At 38.6% G+C, this 25,897-nt stretch overlaps 1 protein-coding gene across 1 annotated transcript in view; it reads right to left on the minus strand.

The window, feature by feature from the left end:
• Positions 1-9,632: 9,632 nt before the first annotated feature.
• The window catches only part of LOC124718902 (F-box/LRR-repeat protein 7-like), a 48,701-nt gene continuing 32,436 nt past the window's right edge, over positions 9,633-25,897 (minus strand). Inside the window, exons 7-8 of the mRNA XM_047244550.1 lie at positions 20,679-20,903; positions 9,633-14,700 (exon numbers count right to left, since the gene is read on the minus strand). Coding sequence (XP_047100506.1) covers positions 14,373-14,700; positions 20,679-20,903 — 553 coding nt within the window. The 3' untranslated portion in view covers positions 9,633-14,372. The remainder of the gene's footprint in view (positions 14,701-20,678; positions 20,904-25,897) is intronic.

Genomic DNA, 25,897 nt, shown 5'->3' on the forward strand with positions numbered 1-25,897 from the left:
TATTACCATGTGCCTTGCACATTATCAAACCAAAATATCGGACTTCTTGCAGTAAAATTTCTGTGAAGATTGATTTACGGTTCTTGTATGCTACGACTTTATAATTTTCCATCAGATTGCACACTAACCTCTGCCATGTCGCAGCCACTTAAGTCATTTTTAAAACTACTAAAATGAAAAAAAGACATAGAGATTAATAAAATATACATTCAAGAAATCAAATATGCACATAAATTATGAATAGACACTTGCATATAAATGATGATTGTTGCTTGGCAGTATATTAATGTAAATGAGTGCGTCGATGTGCCTCTTTAAATCTGCCTATGTTCAGTACGTAACAAAATGTCTGGAGAGTCAGAGCAATGACAAAATGCGTCTGTACAGAAAGAATTATCTCACCACTCTGAATAGTGAGAGAGGAGTCAGAGCTGAAGTACAATATTAAAATATTTGCTGTTTTTTTCACCGCAAGTACATATTGTTTATCAATAGTACTTTATATTGTGTCTTTGACAGCACAAAAATTTACATTATCGCTTTTGCGTGCAGTTGAGTCCTTAAAAGCAGAATGTCATACTGCTCCTAGCTTGACTGGTACAATGAAATTTTCGGATATTTTGGACAGTACCTTGAACGAGGGTAAGTCAAAAATTATCTGCAATGTACCTATACCTCCTACTGCAATACAAATAGCACTTTTATGTTAATATCATTTGTCAGTATATGCCCTTGCTTTTCCATAAGACTTGATTCATTGTTGTGCAAGCTACCTTATGCCACTTAAGTCATTTTTAAAACTACTAAAATGAAAAAAAGACATAGAGATTAATAAAATATACATTCAAGAAATCAAATATGCACATAAATTATGAATAGACACTTGCATATAAATGATGATTGTTGCTTGGCAGTATATTAATGTAAATGAGTGCGTCGATGTGCCTCTTTAAATCTGCCTATGTTCAGTACGTAACAAAATGTCTGGAGAGTCAGAGCAATGACAAAATGCGTCTGTACAGAAAGAATTATCTCACCACTCTGAATAGTGAGAGAGGAGTCAGAGCTGAAGTACAATATTAAAATATTTGCTGTTTTTTTCACCGCAAGTACATATTGTTTATCAATAGTACTTTATATTGTGTCTTTGACAGCACAAAAATTTACATTATCGCTTTTGCGTGCAGTTGAGTCCTTAAAAGCAGAATGTCATACTGCTCCTAGCTTGACTGGTACAATGAAATTTTCGGATATTTTGGACAGTACCTTGAACGAGGGTAAGTCAAAAATTATCTGCAATGTACCTATACCTCCTACTGCAATACAAATAGCACTTTTATGTTAATATCATTTGTCAGTATATGCCCTTGCTTTTCCATAAGACTTGATTCATTGTTGTGCAAGCTACCTTATGCCCGCAGAAAAGGTTTTCGGCTGAGCAGCAAGCCACCCGTGCACGGTGTCCTTCACTTTTGGATCCAAGGAGAACCGATGGCCCGTAATGCCTCTTTGAGTTGTAGTTAGAAGGTGCAAGATCAGGACTACACAAAGAATGAGCCATTACTTCAGACTCGAGTTTCCAGAGTGTTTTAGCAGTGTGGATAGTGGTATGTGGATGTTGTCGTGTAATACACCACCACCTTTTGACAGTAGTCCTCAGTGTTTGCTTCAAATTGCAGTGTTTAGCCTTTCAGTAATTGTCCCACTATGGTTTGTTGTTGTACTACTCTCCTGATAACATTCCAGTACTGGTCACTGAGAGTGCCAAAAATTGGTAAGCATCAATCTTCCTCCGGATTGTTGGGTTTGGAACTTTTCCTTGCTGGGTGATTGTGAATGTTTCCGTTCCATACTCAGCTGTTTACTCCATGTATTCCATCACTAGTGATGGTTATGTCTAAGAAACTGTCACATTAATTACCATAATGATCCAAATGTTTGTGGCAAATGTCCAAGCGCATTTGTTTATGCAACACTGTAAGTTGTTTTGGGACCCATATTGCAGGCTTCATGAAACGCAGATCTGTTGTGGATGATTTTGTAGTGAGATGCATGACTAATATGCAGATGATGCGCCATGTCATCAGTTGTCACCTGTTGTGCACATTCAGTGTTGTCATCATTTGTGGCTGTGGATGGTCGTCCGGCTCCTTCCTTGTGCATCACACTTGAGCGATCATTTCTGAATTTTGCAATCCGTTCGTAGACACTCCATTGCAGCAAGACACTCTACCTTATTGTGCCAAAATTCTTTGATAGATTGTGGCACCTTATACCATTTCAGACATCAAAGACCGGATCACTGCTCATTGTTTCTCTTCAGTGCAAACTTTTACTGGAGTGGTCTATCTGCATCAAAAAGGTAAATGCAGGAATTACAATCAGACTTTTATATACAGGATCACAACAGCATAACAATAAAATAAATGAGGATGAAGGTTGGTATAAACAGTGTAAGAAAAGGTATGTCAATATTGCAGATGATTTTTGACTTACACTTTCATAACAAGCAGGTTTATGGGGAAGTATTGGAGAGGCTTGTCCAGTTTTATGCATGCTCCGCTGTACTTGTTTAACTGAAAATTCATCTAAAGATCAGAACTGTTTCATTACTGCAGAATAAAAATAAGTTCACTAGTTCGTAATTTCAAAGTGTTAAGCACTTAATGAAAAATGGAGAGAAGGGAACTTAGCAGGGATTTCGCTGGGACTGCAGTCATCCCCATCCAAAAACTTCAGAAACAGCTCTTCCCATTTCTTTTAATATGATTTTCATGTTCCTTGTCTTTTTAAGATTTGGCTTCAAATTAATCCATGACTTCATATTATGCACTTTTTTAATATTTGCACATCACTAATTTTTTTCTCTGAACATTGTCATGTAACGATGCTGAATTTACTGTAAACTTTGTCTTCTCCCTCCTTGCAGTTGGAGCTAGCGATTTATTTGTCAGTGAATAGTCTTTTTTTTTATTAGCTTGATTGGCCAGATTGAACCACTTGAGTCATTCCGTGTTCACCTTCTCTTTGAAGATTGGACTACTTGCTTCTTGTACTCAGTCCAGTACTTTTTCATTCATTCCGAACACAGTTTTCTTAACTCGTCTGAAATCTCTGCCAGTCTTCTGTGTGTCATTTCTGCTGAAAATTTATGATTCATAAGGAGAGTGTTTTTGTTATCTGCATCAGTAATTCTAAGACCAACTGCTTCAAGATCTTGCTGCATTTCTTTGACCCACTGTCCTCCTGTCTTCTTTCTGAGACTTCTCATCACTAGTTGTTTTAAAATCCTGTTGTCAGGTAGCTGTAAGACGTGAAAGAAATATGAGATTCTTTTCTTCTTCATTGTGATGGTGGTTGGGTCAATCTGACAATAGACAGTTTCATTAGGGAGGATTTTACGGACTCTATCAACCTGGTATTTTTTATTGATGCATGTTCTGATAAATCTTTGTTCAATCTTGAGGAGTTGATTGGTTCTTCTTTCATTTTTAATTTTGAACAGATGTTGACAAGCATAAGTTGGTTCCGGGAGGGTTAGAGTATTGTAATGTTGGATCTTAGTGTCTGTTGACAGGCATTTCTTAATTATATGTTAACCAGGTTAGAAATTGTGATTTTTTCATTTTGTTGGTTCTATTTATGCATGGAGAAGAAATAAAAACTTTGAGGTTCGCCGATGACATTGTAATTCTGTCAGAAACAGCAAAGGACTTGGAAGAGCAGCTGACCGGAATGGACAGTGTCTTGACAGAAGCAAAACGAGGATAATGGAATGTAGTCGAATTAAGTCGGGTGATGCTGAGGGAATTAGATTAGGAAATGAGACACTTAAAGCAGTAAAGGAGTTTTCCTATTTGGGGAGCAAAATAACTGATGATGGTCGAAGTACAGAGGATATAAAATGTAGACTGACAATGGCAAGGAAAGTGTTTCTGAAGAAGAGAAATTTGTTAACATCGAGTATAAATTTAAATGTCCGGAAGTCCTTTCCGAAAGTATTTGTATGGAGTGTAGCCGTGTATGGAAGTGAAACGTGCACGATAAATAGTTCAGAGAAGAAGAGAATAGAAACTTTCGAAATGTAGTGCTACAGAAGAATGCTGAAGATTAGATGGGTAGATCACATAACTAATGAGGAAGTATTGAATAGGATTGGGGAGAAGAGAAGTTTGTGGCACAACTTGACCAGAAGACGGGATCGGTTGGTAGGACATGTTCTGAGGCATCAAGGGATCACCAATTTAGTATTGGAGGGCAGCGTGGAGGGTAAAAATCGTAGAGGGAGACCAAGAGATGAATACACTAAGCAGATTCAGAAGGATTTAGGTTGCAGTTGTTACTGGGAGATGAAGCAGCTTGCACAGGATAGAGTAGCATGGAGAGCTGCATCAAACCAGTCTCAGGACTGAAGACCACAACAACAACAACATTTATGCATGTTGCTTTCTCACCCAAGTTGTGCAAAATAATTTCTCCAGTATATTTAAATTGTAGAACTATGTTAATTGTTTTATCATTTATGAAGATTTTATCTACGCAAAGAGGTTTCATGGGCATGATTTCAGTTTTCTCAAAGGATGTTTGTAATCCTACTTTTGTAGCAATTTTCTGGAGACTTGTGATCTGAGCATGAACTTCTTCCATATCAAGGGCTCAGAGAGCTAAATCGTCAGCAAACCCAAGGCAGTTTGCTCTTATTGCTGGTTTTCCTCCAATTTTGATTTTACATGGATTTTCTTTTTGCCAGATTGTCATGATGTAATCAAGGGCCACATTGAAAAGCAAAGGGGACAATACATCACATTGTCTGAGTCCTGTTTCTATTGCGAAAGCTTTTTACATTCCTCCTCTAAACTTCACCTTTGAATTTGTGTTAGTTAAAGTTAGCTGAATGAGTCTTACCAGATTGGGATGGAAGCCATACGATCTAAGGCTTTTTAGAAGTGTGGGTCTATGAACACTATCATATGCTTTTCTTAAAATCTATGAATGAGACGAATAACTGTTTGTTTCTGTACTTGCAATACTCCATCATTAGTTTCAAGCTAAGAATTTGGTCTGAGCAGCTTCTGTATGATTGAAATCCTCCTTGATATTCTCGAAGTTGTGGTTCCAGAATGTTTTTGATCCTATTGTAAATTATGCAGGAGAAAATTTTGTATGTGCAGTCCAGAAGGGTTATTCCTCTGTAATTATCTGGGTTGATTCTATCTCCTTTTTTAAATAATGGATGGATTATTTCTGAGGTCCAGTGCTCTGGAATTTTCTCTGTGATCCACATTTCAATTAGATGTTGGTGGAGATTTACGACTGCAGGTTTTCCAGAATTGTACCAGATTTCTGCAAATACATGGTCTTCACCACATGCCTTGTAATTTTTTAGTTCCTGAATTGAGACCTCTACCTCATTGATAGTTGGAGGATCAATTGGGTCTGAGGTGGTTAGAATAAGTGCTTCGGTGTCTACTTGAAATGTTTCCAGTGGGTCATCACAATTTAAAAGTTTGTTGAAAGTGTTTGCAAAGATCTCTGCATTTTCTTGATTACTATGCGCCAATTTTTCTAACTTCTCTCTCAGCATCAATGTTGGGGACTTTTTACGATATCTCTACATCCACACAGCCCACAATGCCATAATCAATGTGATCAGTTCATCTTCAATGAACTACGCACATCAACACTTGTATGTCTGTGTGATGATGCAGTTCGGCTGCCTCTCACTTCCACATACTCTGGTTAATACAAACTGCTCTTGAGGGGACCCAACACTCTCATCATCCACAAGGGCAAGGGAGGAGGCATGGAGACAGTCTCAATGGAAAAACTCAAACTTGCCTTCATTGCTCTTCCCCAAGATGAACTACCATGCAACCCACCTGTGCCGACACCTGCAGCACACGCCCTTGTGACCACACCTGTCTTCACTTTGTCTCAAGTGACACCCTTGTCCCGCCACCTGCTACACTGCAAATTTTCATTGGCTTTGCTCTCTGAAACTCCAATAATACTGCCTCTTTGTGTGCCAACTTATGTCCAGGTTCCTGCCATTTCCAGCTCTGTCGAGAAACGGCCCAGCCATGCCTCTGTTCAGGTGGCCTGCCACAGGCATGAATTTGTCACCACCTAAAGTCCTTGCGGAGGATAGTAGTCGGATGAGGCACAATGCGCCATCGATCCGGCCTGTAGTCTCTGCAGCTTTTCAAGGGGGGGAGCTCCTTTGGTGACCACAATATTGACTAACTGATCAACGCCAGTGAAATGACTGTGTGCGAACTTCTTAGAGATGTATTCATGGCTTCTTAAATGTGTGTTGAGGTTTTATGTATCTGTGCTCCTCACAAGTGTTTTGATGCTTAATAAATTGTTTACTGTGCTCTGTGACAGAGTGGTTCATTCATAGTTGAGATAACTCAGAAATTCCTTTCATTATCTCCTACATACTTTTTTGTGATCTACTTTTATGGGGGGACATTCTTATTTGTAACAAATGTTATTCTGACAATTCATAAAACCAAAAGTGGCAGATCAAGAATTCTTAAAAATCACATGTATGAATGATTTTATTTTAGAGTTCAAAGTGTATAGTTAATAAATATGATTACTTTTCCAAAATGTAAAATACTCAGTCACCAAGAAGATACCTTTTTTCCCCCTTGCCTCTACGATAAATTGTATGAATGAAACACACTGTAAAAGTGAGACACACTCAGTATTCCTTATTCTGTGGAATGGGACTGCATACATATGATCTTACATTCATTTGCATTTAAATCCTTTACATTGGGCAGTGTTACATCAGCGTACATATAGTGTGATATGTGTCAATGTCATCAAAGTAAGACTTGTGTAAAGACAAATTTACATTTGAAATGCTAATTGGGGCATAATCCAACTTATTAAAAATGAAGAGGTATTTTTTAATATCTGGAAAGAGTGTATATTTTGATGTTCTACCAATACCATCAGGAGTGTTGAGAAAGAATACAAATAGAATGTGCATGTCTAAATTTTATTGGTGAAAATATACATAATGTAGATGAATTTGACTTCAAGTGAGTCAGAATAAGTCAGTGACTATTCAGTTATAGTTGTGTGTGTTCAATGAGATAAAAAGCAGGTATAGCACATATATAAAAATGTACTGGGTGGTTGCATGAGGGATGTTCAATAAGTAATACAACATATTTTTGCTCAGGCCATTTTGGTTGAAAAAATGTGGAATTTGTTGTGGGACATCATGGAATATTGCTGTTTCAGCCCTACAGTTTCATGAAATTCCAGTAGGTGGCAGCACTATACATAACCTTCAAAATGGCGACTGTAACAGATTTGAATTCAAAGCAGAGAGCTGTCAGTGTTTCTTTTCCAGAAAACCAGATAGTTACAGATATTCATAGGTGCTTGTGGAATGTCCTCAGAGGGCTGGCAGTGAACGAAAGCACGGTGGGTTGGGCAAGGCACCTGTCAACATTGCAACAAAGTCATGCAAACGTGTCCAATCTCCCAGCTGCACACAGCTACAACGCTTGCAGTGTTGCAATATGCAGACACTCATTCGAGGTGATTGACAGATCACAATCAAACACATCACTTCTCAACTGGTCTGCTGACACATTTGCCCGCCAGATGGGGTACTCAAAGGTTTGTGCCCACTGGGTTCAGTTACAATGGACCATCTGTGCATTGTTGCTTGTAGGTTACAAGGCTTATCTTGAACTTTTTGTCGAACATCAGCACGTGCAATGAAATACGGGTTCTCACTTTGAACCAGAAACAAAATGGCAATCCGTGGCGTGAGCCACTCAACCTGTCTTCTGAACAAAAATTTCAAAGTTGCACCCACAACTGATAAAGCCGTAGAGATAGTCTTCTGGGACTCTGAAGTTGTTATCATTCTGTTTGATGTAATCCCTCATGTGCAACAGTCAATGCTGAAGAGTATTGTGCTACTCTCAGGAAATTGAAGAAGTGACTTCTGTGAGTTCGTCACAACAAAAATGAAAACCAACTACTCCTTCTCCATGACAATGCAAGGCATCACTGAAGTCTGTGCACCGGCTACCAGCTCACAAAACTTCATTGGGCTGTTCTTCCTCAACCACACTATAGCCACAATATTGCACCTTCCAATTTCCATCTGCTTTGCTCAATGAAGGATGCCTTCTGTGGGAAGCAGTATGTGGATCATGGGGAAGATATTGATGCAGCAAGGTGTTGGCTCGGGTGTCAACCAGTAGTGTGTTACCATGGAGGTGTACAGGCCCTACAAATAAGGTTGCAAAAGGCCATCACATCGACTGGATATTAAGTTATATAATAGAGTTTTGTTGCCAAAAGAGTGGGGTATGTGAATGCAAAAGAGACACACATACAAATGTTCCCAAATGTAATTAATTAGGAATGCAACATGGGCAGAAAAGGTCAACAAGTGAGAAAGGCATAATGTTGATATAATTAACTGCTGTGTATGCAATTTGTTCAATATGAGCACAGGAGACAACGATGACATGCTGTACAGTGCCTGATTTGCACCTGATGTCCATTTTTCCTCAGAATAAACAGGTTCTGCATTAAAATATCTACCAAGCTTCGCTGCCGTACAATAACTACAGCCTGCACAGGATATCTGAACACCTGCATTTTAATTGTAACCACCCTGTAATAAGCAGTTTATGACTTGTATTGCATTAGGGTGTTTTAGCTGTTGAAGCCATAGCTGGGTACAAGCAGGACAGGTTGCAACACCATGCAACAGAACAATAAAATTTTGTGGCATCCTACTTGTTTCCACATTGTTGTGGTCAGTGCATCATGGTAGTAACAAATATTTTGAATAAGAAAATTTTGGTTACAGTTAGTCCAGCTTTGATGCCATGCTCCATGCTAAGCTATTGTGTCCAAGGTCATTCATCCATGCCTAACTACTGCAGCCTACAGCCATTTGAACTTCACTAAAGTAAGCACATCTTGGTCCCCCCTGCCATTTACATCAGCATCTCCCCTCCAACCTTCAGCATTGTCCTGTAGCACCAAGTTTCAAGTTATCTTCTTGCCTGATTCTCTTCCGAACTTCATTTCTGTAAAAGACCACACTCCAAAAAAGATTGAACACAAATTTTCAATATTAACAAATTTAACTATTTCTGATACTTATTGCAACTCTGCATTTTATGTCTTCCTACTTCAGTCATAGTGTTATTTTCCTACACAGACAGAAAATTTCTTACCTAATTCCCTCAACCTCACTGGATTTAATTAGACATTCTTTGCTCTTGTTGATGTTCATTTCATCTCTTATCAAGACAGTCAGCTCTTCATCCCTTGCCAACTACTACAATGTCATTGGTAAACTTTAAACTGTTTCTTCTTCTTCTTCTTCTTCTTGGACTGTAATCTCCGAATTTTGCTTTGTTTTCCATCATAGCATGGTCAGTTTACAGATTGAACAGAACAGCCCTGTCCATCCCTTCTCACTGCTGACCATACAGCAATTAAGCACATGGTTTTGCAATGGGAGAACAGGGCAGCAAGTAAGTGCCAAAATTAACAATATGATGTGGGTAGTAGTGGTTGGAGAAGGGGGAGGGGGCAAAAGGAAAGGGAAGGTGTGGAAATAATGACAGACCAACTACTTTTTATAGAAATATATTTATTACAGAAATGTATACATGTTTCAGTAATATGAAAATATTCTTCAATAAATAAAATATTTATTCATGTATTCCAATAACATCAAAATACTCTATACTGAATTAACCAATTGGTTAATTTCAAATGTTAACACACAACTTGCAATGAAGGTGTAAATTTCACTCCTTGCACAAATCTGCCTTTACCAACTCATTGCTCATGTTGTCTTGCTGTTTTTCCACAACACATGGGTGTATCAAATTATTGAGAGGCAGACAGTTGTCAATTTGTAAAATCCAAGACACAGATGGACTCACCATTGGCCAGTACTTGCCTAACTGCCAGAGCTGCTAGTAGGAACACTTAAATAGAACACAGCAATATTTGCATTCAAAGAATAGATTCATTGTTGAGGGAGGAAAGAGGAATTGATTGGAGTTTGGATAGGGTGCCAGATCATCCACGCACCAAGAGGCTAAGAGAGAGACCCCTCTGTCATGAGGAGAAAAAATTACAAAAACATATAGTTTTCAGTTATAATGTGATGTATAATTGGTGGATTAAAAGAGGAAGTGAGGTTAGTACGATTTGGAGGAAAAGGGTTTTTCTTTTAGGGAAACTGAAGGACAATAAATATAAAATTCTAGCATACAGCCTGTAGGGAAAAGGGGTTAGGTGTTTGAGTAACTGAAGTTATGTCAAAGAGAATGGTAAGATGCTGGAAAAAGTAAGCTTCTCCAGAGTTCAGTGCTGACCAGGAGGATACTTGTGTGGCATAGAAGGCAAACGTTCTCTTGGGTCATGTCACAGACCACACTTCTCAACTAGATGGCCTCAAATCAGACAAGTCTTCTGAAATCACTGATTCAAGTAATTTGGCAGTTTGGTAGTCATCCCCATAAAGAAAGTCATGCAGTAATCATGTCAGTTGTTAATATACCTCAAATTTTGTATGATTACCCAGCTGTGGTGTTTAAGTACATGATTGCGGGTACATGCACAATGTAGGTTATACAATGGGAATGATGGTAGGTATAGAATCACTGCCCCATGGAAAGTGCCCTCCAGACAAAAATCATGCATGTTGCAAATGAGGTTACAGAGGTTGGGGGGGGGGGGGGGGGGGGAGGAGGAGGAGGAATTGTTGGGAAGATAATGCAGATCAAAAAAGGTATCTACTGAATCACCAAAGGTCCAAGAGATTGTGTGTAACAAGAAGAATGCTTCTGCAATTATAGGCGCTGGAGAAGGCCCGCAGGGTAATTGTGGGAGATATACCACTTTTCAACAGGCACTGTGGCAAGTTTCTCAATTTAGAATCCTATAAGGCAGACTGGCCAGTAAGTGACATTTGATAAAATTTAGGACAAACTAACATTTAGACCACGATGGCATATATTTATATTCCAACTGTAGGAAAACAGTCACTGGTTCAACAAAGATACACAATAACATTACAACAATAATCACAGCCAATATAAAGCATCAGTTTTAGCACTGAAGTCAACAACACGTTGCCAACAACAATCTTACAGAAAATAGCATAACAATATATAACATCAATAACCAGATCAAAGAATTTGTGCAGTACAAGCATATAGCAAATGACGGCCACTTATTTTGTAATAAATAAATAGAATGTACACTTGTGTGCACTATAGACGATCATCATGATATACTTCATGTTTTATTAAGAGTGCATTTAATTGTGATAGTTTTCCTGTTCAAACAATTACTTTTTATTGTCAAGGAATTATGTCACCTTATAGCTAACCATTATATTTTGTTTTAAATTGTGCCATCAGCTTTTGCTGGGTAGTCAATATTAGGATATGAAAGCAATGCCAGCAAATGGGAAATAAAAATTGTAACCCAAATTTCAGATAAACTTTTCACATCTCAGTTTTATCTATATACTGAAGGTGCACTAGTGCTATGAAGTTTACAAATGGCTTCTTAACATGTTTGAATCACAACACAGTGTAACAGTTGACAAATCTGAACTACAAAATTTCATGGAAAGAGGAAACACTATAATATCCCATCCTTCATGCACCTAAACACTAACAAAACTGATTTACCAACACACCTCGTCACATAAAAATATAACCATGGGGACTACATCCATGGCTTTTCAAAGTGACAGTTAATCCAGCCAAGTACTGCCAGGTTGGGGCCCCTGATATTGATTAAATTTGTTTGTTAAATTCACTGTTCCCCATTCACAGGTTTGCAAAATAAGTATGTAGATGTACCAACAATGCTTGCCAAATTTAACCTCACTTTTAAAGTAGCTGTCACACTATGTCCATTTCCAAATGGCAACAGAAGAGAAAACACAAGATTTTACATATGAAAGCCTTCAGAGCCAGTGGATCCTCCTCCGAGCAGAAAGGTTGAAGGGAAAGGAAGAAAGGTGAAAAAGTACTGGAGAGGTTTAAGAGAAGGGGTAGAGTTCAGAGTAGTCCCTCAGAACCCCAGGTCAGGGGAGACTTACTGGACAGGGTGAGAACGTACAGCCTCTAAGAAAATTGAGTTAGATGGTGTTTTGTTAATGGAAGTTATGTCCAAGAGGTGTTCGGTAAATCTCCCCTGACCAGGGGTTCTGGGTGACTTTTCTGGACTCTACCCCTTTTCCTAAACCTCTCCAGTCCTCTCCCTTCACCCCTCTACCTTCCCCTTTACCCCTTCTGCCAGAAGAAGGAGCACTTGCTTCGAAAGCTTGGATATTTGAAACCTTTTTTGTATGAGAGGTCTTATGCTGCCACTTTGATAGATTTTTATTCATCCAGTTACATTATATTGTCAAAAACTGATTATTTTCGTTGTTACACTGTATATTGTGTGACATTTTGACACGAGTGGGAATGGCTCCCAATGCAGACTAAGCAGTTCTTGCACTGCACTTACCACTGTGTATAAAGAAGAAAAATATAGGATGCCAGTTCAGCAAATGGTTGAAGTCTAGAGATAAAATCTAAAGTTTATATTACTATCATAATGTGGGAACATATACATTGTCCAGAAAACTGGACAGCTACTTTATTTTACTGCACTTCCATCCTTAAGTTCTGCACATAATATTCATTTCCTTCTTAACCTCTTCCTGCATAATAAATGGCAGAGAGATGCTACACCTATGCCGTTTTGGTAACTGCCAGTGCTCGTTCCTATCCAGTATCTTAAATTATGCAACAGCAGAAACTCAAGATACAGTGAGATAAATTTTAATGACAGCTCGTTCTCCCTAACACACACAGTGAAACAACAACACAAACAATGTTCACCATATTGGCAAATCTGCTGTCAATCACACTTTTTAATGACCAGTCCTCCAACTGGTTTGATGCAGCCCACTACCAATTCCTCTCCTGTGTCATCCTATTCACCTCAAAGTAGAATTTGCACACTCCATCTTTATTTGCCAGATGTATTCCAGTCTCATCTTCCCTACAGTGTTCACCCTCTACAGCTCCCTATCGTACAATAGAGGTTATTCTCTACAGTCTTAACATACAATTCTGTCCATGCTTGTCAAGTGTTTTCAATATGTTCCTTTCTTTGCCAATTCTGTAGAGAACCTCTGCCAATTCTGTATGGAACCTCCGCAGTCTTTATCAGGCCACCTAATTTGCAACATTCTTCTGTAACATCACATCTCAAATGCTGCAATTTTCTTCTGTTTCAGTTTATCCACTGCCCACGTTTTGCAACCATAATGCTGTGCTCCAAACATACATTATCATAAACTTCTTCCTCAAGGTAACACCTATGTCTGATACCAGTAACTTCTAATAAAGGTCAAACAGCAAAAAAGTACGAATTGTTTGTTTACAGGTGTCTTTACTACTAATTATACAATTACTAAGCAAAATACGAGGCAAAATACGCCATAGTTATGAGCAATGGCATTAGTAATTTTGATACGCAGTAACAACATTCAACGCAGTAATGTTCTGATGGTTCACTGAATATTCTTTGGTTTAAAATCTTAATGTGTAGAAAAGGAACAACACTTTATATGGGCATTAAAATGATCACGAAATTGCAGTGTCAGGTATAATTCTGCCAATGCCCTTTAACAACTACTAGTTGATCAGTGTTTCCTTTTTCAGCATTTTATGTACAAGAACATGTCAACAAATCCCTTTTAATACCAAGGGATTTGCGGACAACATGTTTAAATTTCCTGCACACTTTTCCACAACTATTTGCAATTTCCTTACTTCAAAAGTCTGGCATCCTGAGGTCCAGTGATTAATTGGCACGCTAATAATATAAGGTCATGCAGTTTGATCCCCCACTGATGCAAAGATGTTTTTCTTGTCATATATAACTGCTTTCATCTCCAGCAATTGCACGCTAATGTGAGAAACTGAGCTACAATGTGGTTCATAACACATGTTACACTGCAAGTCCTGCAATAACTGCCCAGTTAAATCAGTTCGAAGGTCAGAGGAAGGCAATGGCACTGTCCCCAACAGCACCATGCCTAGTAAAGCACTGACTTGTTCAAACCAACACTCAGGCTGAGGATAGCTTTACCTTTTTAAAACATTAAATCACAGCAAAATCAGATTTAACAACAATGTTAAAAAATAAACAACTACTTTCAGTTTAACAGCATTTTGTAGTCAACTACAATAAATAGGCCGATAACATTCAGGGTTATCATTTTGATACACTTCACTGTTCCTCAGACAATTAGTAGCAAGAGACAGTTTCCTATAAACATGTTCTCACTCATTTATGTTTTCCAGAAAGAGATCAGATATACCTCTTTCACCCCAAATAAGATTTTCACCGTCACTCTCACTATCACTGCTACTGTTACTATCGCTGTCACTGTCATTTTCTGAACCGCCATCCTGCACATCATCTGCATCTCCAGGACCCACATTCTCTTCATTTCCTTCCTCTGCAACTTCCGCGTCACTTTCGTGACCTTCCGTGTCGTCAGCCCGTTCTTCCTCTTCAATGTTGCCATGGATTTCGAGGTCGGGCATCTGCTCTGTCAGCCCTTCCGTAGCTTTAGGGTCACCTCGACACCACTGGATATTCAACTCCCTGAAATAAAAATTGAAACACTCCTGTTACTGTACTCATGCAAACTACTGAGGTACTTCTATACTGTGATAGTTTGTACAGCACTGATAATGAGATATTTTATTTGTGTATGTTTGGGCTCATATTTAAACAAAAAAGTTTGAAATGAATCTGAATGAAGGAGACAAAAGAGAAGAAGAACAATAAGAAAGGGAGGAGGCAAAAAAATATATGGGGGGGGGGGGGGGGGGGCGGCGGCAGGCGCAGAGGTAAACGTAAACAGGCAAATGGGGGAAGGGGAAGTGAAATACAAACTTGTGAGAAATTATTTTGGGAAGAATGTGTTTTGTTGCAGCATACAGTGAAAGATTGTTGAAGTCCTTCAGAAGCTGTGGGTTTGTTGCTCCCATATGGGTGATATTGGATAATGATACTGCTTCTTTGCAGCTCATTTGTAGGGATGGTTGGAGACTTAGGAGCATGACTGATACTGCACAGAATATCTGTTTGTTTACTATGTTTGGGGGTTGTTCCCCTGCGTCAAACCTCTGAAAGAAAAACTGATCTGTTGAAGAGAACTCTGACAGAAAATATTTTCAAAAAGTTCTGATATATTTTCATCTTAATTCTTTAAACAAGTTCAGTATTCTTATTCACATTGAGCAAATAGTAAAGGAAACAAGAGGAAACTTGGAAGAGGAATTCAAGTCCATGAAGACAAAACAAAAAAAAAATATTGAGGTTTGCCAATTACACTGATTTCTGTCAGACCGCGCAAAGGACTTGGCAGAAAAGTTGAATGAAATGGATAATGTCTTCACTTCACAAAATAAGTCCTATGATGGACACCATCAGAAATAATAGAAAGATAGCAGAATGTAGTCCACACAATGCCAAGGGAAGCAGGGAACATATAAGGTAATGTGGTATAACCATGATTTGTCAAGTGAATCTGTTGCAGAATACATAATATGTGAGTAGGACACAAAGGGAACAGTCACAGAAGTCGAGGTAATGACTTCCAAAACCCTAGGGAACAATCACTGCCTGTAAGTAGTGACAGGTTAGAGAGAAAGGGGGCAGAAAGAAAGGAAAGGAGGATTACAGTGTGGAAGTTTGAAGAAGAGAAATGCAAAGAAGAATTTTAGTAAATAGTAGTGAGCAACATACCAAGAATGAAATGAATGCAGCAGAGGAGGAATCAGGAAAGTTAAAAAATGATGGAAATGCAGAAAACCAGTGATAAACACTGAAAAGAGACCCTGATGGAATGACAGCAGGTGAGGAAGTTGCAAAGAAAAACAAAGCATTCTACATGTGTTATTTGGAGAAGACAGAGGAATGAAAAAAGGCATACACTTAGAAGAAGGTGGCTACAAGTGATAGCAGGAGAGAAGAGGAAATGGATGAAGAGTGGGCGAAAACTATGGAAGAGGACAATGCGGGGTATAAGAAGATCCCTATGGTATGGTTAAAGCTAAGAAAAAAGGCATGTTGGAAGATGCCAAATGATCAATAAAGAAGGAAAGGTAGTTTTAGTTGGTAATGTACAGGGAATCACAGATATGTGGATGGGATATTTTCAAGTGTTACTAAATGGCAATGGAAATAGGGAAGAGGGAAGTGAGGAGCAGAGAATGTAGAGGATCTGGAGATGGACGTAACTGTCTTTATCAAGTTCACTACTGCTGTCAAAGAAAGGAGGAAAAGCATTCTTGTAGAGGTGGTGAGACCAGCTGATACTGTGACAACAGTATGGAAAGAAAGGGCACCTGAAGGTTGAAAAAAGGACATCTTAGTACTAATTTTGAAAAAGGGTTGCAGGAGACTCGAAATTATAGGGCACGTAGTATGATGCATCGTGCTACTAAATTATTTGAGATGATTCTGGAAAAGTACAGTAGATAAGAGGAGCACAGAGAACCAGTGACTAGATCAGGAAGGTCGACTGTGGATTCAAGAGCTCGAAGACAAACTATAAATATTTTAAGGATTTAATAATGGTTTTCCTAGACACTGAGAATATGTAAGGTAGTGTGAAAGGTAACAAGATGCCTGAAACCCTGAAGAAGAAGAAGAAAGGTGGGGGAATTATAAGCCTGATTACAAGAAGAATGGGAGGGGGGAATTAGAAGAAGAATGGAGTGTAAGAAGGAAATGTGAGATGGGTAAAAATAGGAGGAGAAAAGATAGCCTGGTTTAAACAGAAAAATGACCTGAAGCAAGGAAGTGCACTATCCCCTCTTCTTTCTATCACCATTATGGATAACAATGACAGGTGTACTTGTACAAAGAGGAGATGGAAATAAGAAGTCAGTGGTATTTGAAGACGATTTAATGGTGTGGGGAAATGGAGGAAGAGAGGTGCAAGAAAGGCTAAGTATACTTTAAGACAGAAAAAAAGATATGCACAACCAAAGCATTTCTGAATGGCACAGAAATCTGTCAATGTAATTTGTGCGTACAGACAAGCAAATGATTACAATTTCAATTTCAGAAAAATTGGATGGTTCATTCCAGAGAAAGAGCTCCACAAACCGAGCATATCAATAACAGCTTTGTCTTCTTCTGGCCCTTGTGTAAGCATATGTGCAGCTTGGCATTGATTGTAGAGATGTTGGACACCCTCTGTCTAACTGCTAAGTTAGATCGCCATATCCCGGGCTGGCTGGAAGGCCCTGCCCATAATGCTCCAAACATTCTCCATTGGGGAGAGATCCGACTGCCCTCCTGACAAAATGTAAGGCTTGAAAATCACGAAGACATTAGTAGAAACTCTCCCCGTGTGTCTTGCTGAAATGCAAACCCAGTACAGCTTGCCACGAAGAGCAATAGAACAGGGTGTAGAATATTGTCGATGTACCACTATGCTCTAAGGGTGCCACACTTAACAACCAAATAGTCCTATGCTCGACAACAAAAGAGTTCTGCTATAAAAAGAAATGGCACCCCAAACCAGCACTCCAGGCCGTAAGGCACGCGACAGTCAGGTCGGTATCCCACCGTCATCTTGGGCATCTCCAGCCAGAAATCTTATCGACTGGTTTAGACTTGTCTTCAGTCCTATGTCCCACTTTGAAGAGAGTCTCGATGAGCTGCGAAAACGTGTCTCGAGATGCCCCAGAGAGTGGTAGGATACCAACACGACTATTGCTTGCAGTACGGCCCAACAACTGGGAGTAATGGTCTGGGGTGCCATTCCTTTTCATAGCAGGACAACTTTGGTTGTCATTCGTGGCACCCTCACGGTATAGCAGTACACTGAATATTTGATGTCCCATTTTGTTGCCCTTCATTGCAAGCCATCCTGGGCTTACATTTCAGCAAGATAATGCCCACCCAAACACAATGGGAATTTCTACTGCTCGTCTTCATGCTTGCCAAACCCTACCTCGGCCAACAACATCGTAGGCTCTCTCCTCAGGCGTGAACATCTGGAGCATACAGACAGAACCGTCCAACCAGCTCAGGATTTTGATAATCTAATGTGCCACTTGGCCAGAATTTGGCACGATATCCCCTCATGAGTACATCGGACAACTACACATCAATGCCAGGCCAAGTAACTGCTTCCACGAGGACCAGAGATTGACCAATGCCTTACTGACTTACTTAATTTCAGAAGCTTTAATTAATCTTTCACTTTTTCTGAAACTGCAATCGTTTGTTTTATCTTTGACTTGTTCAGTATCACACATATATTAGGATTTCTTGGATCAATCAAATGCAGACAATCATGTGGTTAGAACATTGCTCTTGTAACCATGGTCAGTTTTCTGATGTTGGAGTTGTCACAAACAGCTCCTGGATTGGTTCCTCAGAGTAGAAAGGGGAATTGTTTGGTGAAGGTGAGAATTAGGGCAGTTCACTCAAAACCCAGTATCAAAACAACTCAACTCACTGTTTCTGAGGATAAGGGTAAAATTTATCTGACTTATTAGGATATTTGGATCAATACAGTACAGAGTGTTATGGGGTTAGAACATTTAGTCGTTTTCAGTTTTCCAATCTTTGAGCTATCACTTACGAATAGCTCTTGGATTGGTTCCTCAGTGCTACAGTAATAGTTCCCACTTCAGAACAGAGGGGGAATCATTTGTGGAATGTGATAAGACATTTCATTCAGAACCCAGCATCAAAGGAATTCATCTTTCCGTAGGATGAGGGGAGAGATGGTTTTCCTAAACTTAAAACAGTTGGTTCCCTCACATTTTGCAGTTTTATTAACCTTGCTTCTTTCTTTTTTAATCGTCTCATAACTAGCTCCAGCTCCACCCTGAGGAACAAACTACTGTTAGTTCCAAAAGCTAGCATATTGTCATTTTTAATATGTGCCTACTGGCAGCACTGAACTTTCAATTCCTCAAGATATGTTGTAGCTTTCAAGTCCATAATTTTAGAATGAATTTTCCTTCTGATATGCATACGAGGTATGGCATTTAAAACCTTTTTGGACATATCTATATTGGAAAGACATACCTATTTAAATTTTTTTCACTGAACGATAAATGTCACTAACTGTCCAAAATCAAAACAGGTTACAAACTATTGATAAATTATATCACAAGCAATACATATCAGATTAGTAAGAAAGGAGATGCAGTTATTATTAGCTCTTCAATGAGAAACTTTTTTAATGACGAAAATAATGATTGTCCAGAATATAATACATTCCTTTGTCCATACTGGTCTACTTTCTAGCACATATGTCACTTAAATGGAAAGCAGTTGGAACAATTCATTGGTCTGTTCATCAATGAATCAAACTACTTTCTGTGTTAGCCGGGAACTATGTGGGCATAGTAGTATTTTGTTTCCTTCAAGATGATTTTTTTTTATGCGAGTCCTCTTGCCTCTCACCAATTCCGAGACTTGCTTGTCATTTTCCAACACTTTTTAATCCCTTTGACATTGGTTGATTACAAAGCCGTCCGCCACAAAAATTAAAAATAAATTTAAGTATTTTTCCCTAGAGAATCCACATCTCTATACATAAAAGGCAATGTCCCGACTCACTAACTCATCATTGCCCATTCCAAATCACTAAGGGCAGAAACTTCAAACTTTTACTGCAGGCATCATTTAAGACGGGCTTTTATGACATTCCACTCCTAAGGGAGTGAAATAGGGAATGAAAAGTTTCCTAAATTATTTCATTATGAAAGTATTTTCAAAGCTAAATCAATGACAATTTGTATTTAATTACTGTTAGAAATAAAAACTACAAAATTCACTGTTTTTCTGTTTTTGGAAAATTAGTCCCTAAAGAGGTGAAATACATGAAAATTTAAGAAATTATTTCCTTATATTAACAATTTTAAAGCTATGAAAATTGGCATTTCACTTGTCAGTTAAATATAAAGACGTGTGTGCTAGGAGATGAAAGTTTCTATGGAAATATCATCACAAGAACACACAACACAAACACCTTGGACTCGGAATGAGGTACTGCTAGAAGTAAAGACGTCACAACAGGTTGCGAGTCGTGCTCAGGTAGCTCAGTCGGTAGAGCACTTGCCTTTCACCGGCAAAGGACTCAAGTTCGTCTTCAGTCCAGCACACAGTTTTAATCTGCCAGGAAGTTTCACCTCGGACTCAAGCCATCACAACTGCTTTTTGGTCAGAAGTACATTCAGAAAAGACCATGCTTCTGTCGCTTTAGTGTGAAAAGTTTAGAAGGCATTGCAATTTGTGAATATAAAAATTTGATTAAAGAAAAACATATCTGTGCAGACCATACACATTGCACCAGCAAAGCAGCAGGTGTTAAGCTAGTCTTCAATTAAAAAGTGGGGTTCCTATTTAAGATTTCAAAGTTGACTCCACTCTCACCCCCCTGGGTTGGGGTGGGGGTCTAGCATGGTGTCATTGGATCTCCCCTGCAGAGAGAAACAACTCATCACAACCCTTTTTTAAATCCTATATGTAGTTTTCCAGATATTCCCAAAAGCAGTTTTAAATGCATCATCCTGTATAAATACTTTAAGCTCTTTTCTTACCTTAGATTGACAAGCTTGCCAGGAAACTTATCAAATGGGACTCCAGTAACAAGGGAATAGTTGAGTGTCAGGCAGCGCAAACCAGACAATTCGACAATGCTGCTCAGACCTGGCTGCAGCTTTGGAAACTCCATTTCTTCCATGGACAATGTGTGAAGATGCGGTAGCCTGGCAAGGCAAGGTATCACGTCCCCACCAAGACCTTTGCAGCACGATAAGTCCAGTCTGGAACAAACCACAAATGTGCTATTGTTTACCCAGAAAGAGGTGGAAAAAGCAAATTTAATAAATTTTATCCTTACAATGAACAGCATCTGTGAAATAGACCATCTTTGATATAAAGCAAGACAAAATAAGTATCTCTAAAAAAAAGTTACACAAATAAATCACAATCTAATATAGATAGAAAGGGGAGAGGGGGGGGGGGGGGGCGCACGTGGTGGATACTTAGGAAGCAACACCACAGCCACAAAAAACGAATGTCACAAAAGCAATATTATACATGGTGTCTCAAAAGAATGTTTATATCCAATGTGTCAAAATAAAATGAGGTTGAAGTCTATTGATAAAAATCTTTAATATTGAAATATACAGGTATGGAATTTACTACTTAGTGTCCTTTAAATGCAATCCAGCACGACTATGGAATTCATTTAAACGATGAACAAAATTTTGCACGACAGCACAGCACAAACACTGGGATCGCTGCCACTTTGCTATGGACATTTTATTTCAATTGTGAAAGTCCCTGGAACTCTTATCTGGACTGCATGGGGCCAATTTATGTCACCCCTCCTGGAGATTAATTTGCGATGGAAAATTTCATGAATTTGCAGTACAGTCTGTATGTGTGTGTTGTGGCTCTGTCTTGCTGAAACCATGTTCATTGGTTGCCATCAGGGAAGCTTTATCAATTCAGGCACCAAAAAGTCACTTGTCACTATGTTCTGAATTCAATGTAACTGCAGGACCAGTCTTGTCCTTGGGAAAGTATGATCCAATTATTCCTCAAGCTAATATTACAGTTGATACAATAACTTTGTATGAATGATCATACTTGAGTTTAGGATTCACTGCACTCTAGTAGCGGCAATTTTGCTTTACTGACGTGACTGTTCAGGTGAAACAGCCTTGTCTGAAAACAAGATGTTTGAAGGACACTCAGCAACATCATTAAACTGCAGCCTACAGCTGGCATTCTGAGACTTAAATTCCTGCACCAATTGGATTTTGTATGCGTGTAGTTTAAAGTATTTTTGTAGAATTCAGTGCAGTGGTTGTCTACGCACACTTAAAACTGGAGAGGTCAGGATCATTACAGGCATGCCAATTTGCTCTCTCACCCACTTTTTATGATCTTTGTTACCCCAATGTTGGTTTGGCCAGTGTTCAAACAGTCTCCTCAAATGTTTTGAGCTATTTCCAGATAAGGGGAACCCCCTCGAGCAATACTTACATTGAGCAATTCACAATCACTGCAAAATTTCCTCCATATTATAGTCGCCCAATCAGTTTTTATTAAATTGTCACACACACACACACACACACACACACACACACACACACACAAAACCTACATCTCCCTGATTGGCCATCACAGATTTCACTGAAATTTTATGTGAACATTGACATGTTCACAGTGAACAATTATAAAGTTCAACATTCGTCAAAACAATACACTGGCCTAGATCTGGTCATTTGTTTGACTCCATGTGCGACTGTGCAGCTGGTGACTGAGCTATTGTATCCAAGTCAATATTTTGCTTGAAAGAAGTGAAATTTGACCATCTTTTACAACTTTATGCAATCTCTTAAGACTAATAACGAAAGAGTAATTAGTCATTCAGCCAAAAAATTTTAGGAAAAATCTCCCAAAAATATTTCAAAGTTTGGTCTGCTATATCTCTGGTATTAAAGATATGACAAACATGAAACTTGGCATGTACAGGTTGTAACCTAGCACCACAAGTGTATCAAATTTGAATTTTCATTTATACACCATTTTCCAGTACTGAATCAATTACGAGCAAAGTTGATTTTGTATAAAGGTAAAAAATGCAGTATCTTATATCTTATTCAGCAAAAAACAATGTTCTATAAAACTTTACAAACAGTGCTCATTAGAAAGAACATGGTTCTCACTGCAAAAAATTATATTATTAAGCATTTTTCATTTTCATTTCAAATTACAAATCTACGCCAGTGTTTTGAAGTTCGACTAAATGAATGGTTCTTTTGTGAACAAACTAACGGATTTTAGTCAAGTAGATGATTCCATAACAATTTTAAAGACTGAAGCATATCACAAAAAAATTCTTCTTTTGATATGATGGATTTTCGAATCCTGTGTTATCTAATGTAACCTACAAATTCCCTGCAAGTTTTCTGTTTGATGGACCCATATCACACACAACTGCCATATCTCACACAAATGCTCCCACTTTAGATTCAACTTCTTTATTCATTTCAGCCAACAAGCCCTTAGGAACAGCTGTCTCAGAGTTAGAATAAATGGACTGCACCATTTTCCTACCAAATTTCTGATGACCACAACTTGAGCATTGTTGATAATCTCCTATGCATGGTCAAAACATGAATCACTGTTTACTTTCATTTCACCAAAGCTGAGAACTAAGTCTTTCATGTCAAATTTAAAAGAATGCAAAATTCCCAAGATTGGCAAAGTTTTACAGAAGTTCTAAATACGGCGCGTACTTCAATGCGAGATTCTTTTAATAATTTCCAAAACAAAATTCTCTCTCAAAATCTGGCAGAAAACCCAAAGAAATTCTTGTCATACATAAAGCACACCAGTGGCGAGACACAATCAGTACCATCACAGCATGATAACAATGGGGAAGTCACTGATGACAGTGCCACTAAAGCAGAGTTATTAAACATGGTTTTCCGAAACTCCTTCACCAAAGAAGACTAAGTAAATATTCCTGAATTCCAATCAAGAACAACTGCCAAGATGAGAAACATTGAAGTAGATATTCTCAGTGTAACGAAGCAGCTCAAATCACTTAATAAAGGCAAGGCCTCCAGTCCAGATGGTATACCAGTCAGGTTCCTCTCAGAGTATGCTGATAAAATAGCTCCATATTTAGCAATTCTATACAACCACTCACTCACAGAAAGATCCATACCTAAAGATTGGAAAATTGCTCAAGTTACACCAATGCCCAAAAAGGGAAGAAGGAGTAATCTGCTGAATTACAGGCCTATATCACTAACATCGATTTGCAGTAGGATTTTGGAACATATACTGTATTCAAACATTATGAAGTATCTCGAAGAAAATGATTTATTGACACACAGTCAGCACGGTTTCAGAAAATATTGTTCTTGTAAAACCCAACTAGCTCTTTATACTCATAAAGTAATAAGTGCTATCAACAGGGGATGTCAAATTGATTCCATATTTTTAGATTTCCAGAAGGCTTTCGACACTGTCCCTCAAGTGTCTTCTAACCAAACTGCATGCCTACGGAGTAACACCTCAGTTATGGGACTGGATTCGTGATTTCCTGTCAGAAAGGTCACAGTTCGTAGTAATAGACGGAAAGTCATCGAGTAAAACAAAAGTAATATCCGGTGTTCCCCAAGGAAGTGTTATAGGCCCTCTATTGCTCCTGATCTATATTAACGACCCTAAATTGAAATGATCACATAGATATTGTGGGTAGAGCAAACCAAATACTGTGATTCATTGGCAGAACACTTAAAAGGTGCAACAGATCCACTAAAGAGACTGCTTACACCACACTTGTCTGCCCTATTCTGGAGTATTGCTGTGCAGTATGGGATCTGCATCAGGTGGGACTGATGGATGACATCAAAAAGTAGAAAGAAGGGCAGCTCGTTTTGTACTATTGCGAAATAGGGGAGATAGTGTCACAGACATGATACGTGAATTGGAGTGGCAATCACTAAAACAAAGGTGTTTTTCGTTGTGTCGGGATCCTCTCATGAAATTTCAATCAGCAGTTTCCTCCCCCGATTGCGAAAACATTCTGTTGGCACCCACCTACATAGGGAGAAATAATGATCATGATAAAATAAGAGAAATCAGGGCTCACACAGAAAAATTTAAGTGCTCGTTTTTCCCGCATGCGGTTCAAGAGTGGAACGGTAGAGAGACAGCTTGAAGGTGGTTCACAGAACCCTGTGCCAGGCACTTTATTGTGAATAGTAGAGTAATCACGTAGATGTTTCAAATTTTGTGAATAACTGATTGGGTTTTCAAAACACTGAGGCACAAATCAATAAAACCTGGAGGAATGCTAATTACCTGAGTCTTCTTTTAATAGTTAGTTCACTAGGAAGATATTTCGGTATGTCCCTGACAAAAGATAATGCTTTATAAGGTAGGAAACCAAGTTTCAGTCTTTGTAGAATCTTCAGGTAACCAGTTAGTACACCCTCCTTTCATAGCCACTTGTTGACCCTCACAAAAAGACCTGGATCACCCTCTGAACATGTTTTGGGTTTAGTAAATTGACATTCTTTTGTTTACAGTCTTATTTTTGTTTCCTTAATTTCTAATTGTCGCATTAACATCAGTATGTTTTCACAGTTAATATTTTGTCTAGTAGTAATTTCTTCATTAGTTGGTAATATATTTACCTGTAAAATATTTTCTACTTCTTTATGGTAGCTTCTTTTTGTGCCAGAATATCTCTCTCATTATTAGGCCATCAGTTATCTACTTCCATTTCAGAAGAATGTTAAACTCTTCACTTTTCAAACCCCTTTCATAATCCTAATCGGTAAAATGTGTTGAGCAGACATGCTTTTTCAACTGAATACTAATCTGCACATTTACAAGCACTTATTTTCAATTCGTCTTGTTTTTAGGAAATATATGAAACTTAATTTCTAACATACCTGTCTCTTACAGCCATGCAGCGAAACTATTTTTCACTTAAAAACCTAGACTAAAAAAATCTCAATATTTGATAATTATGGCATAACTCTGTACTCTAGCGCAAGTCTAACAAAAATCCACACTGTGATAACCTCATCTTTGTATATAAAAGCAATCAGAACAATACGTTATGGGTACTGTGGGATACTGAGTTTGTCGAGTTTACTCCGACGTCACTGGCACGGCTTGCTCCTGCTTGTACACCTTTGTATCCCTACCGCGTATTATTGTATCCATGCTACATACTAGTCTCTTGTGGACACTACTGTTGTAGATACTGGGAGCAGTC

The sequence above is a fragment of the Schistocerca piceifrons genome, chromosome 10 (genome assembly GCF_021461385.2).
Source record: "Schistocerca piceifrons isolate TAMUIC-IGC-003096 chromosome 10, iqSchPice1.1, whole genome shotgun sequence".
Lineage (NCBI taxonomy): Eukaryota > Metazoa > Arthropoda > Insecta > Orthoptera > Acrididae > Schistocerca > Schistocerca piceifrons.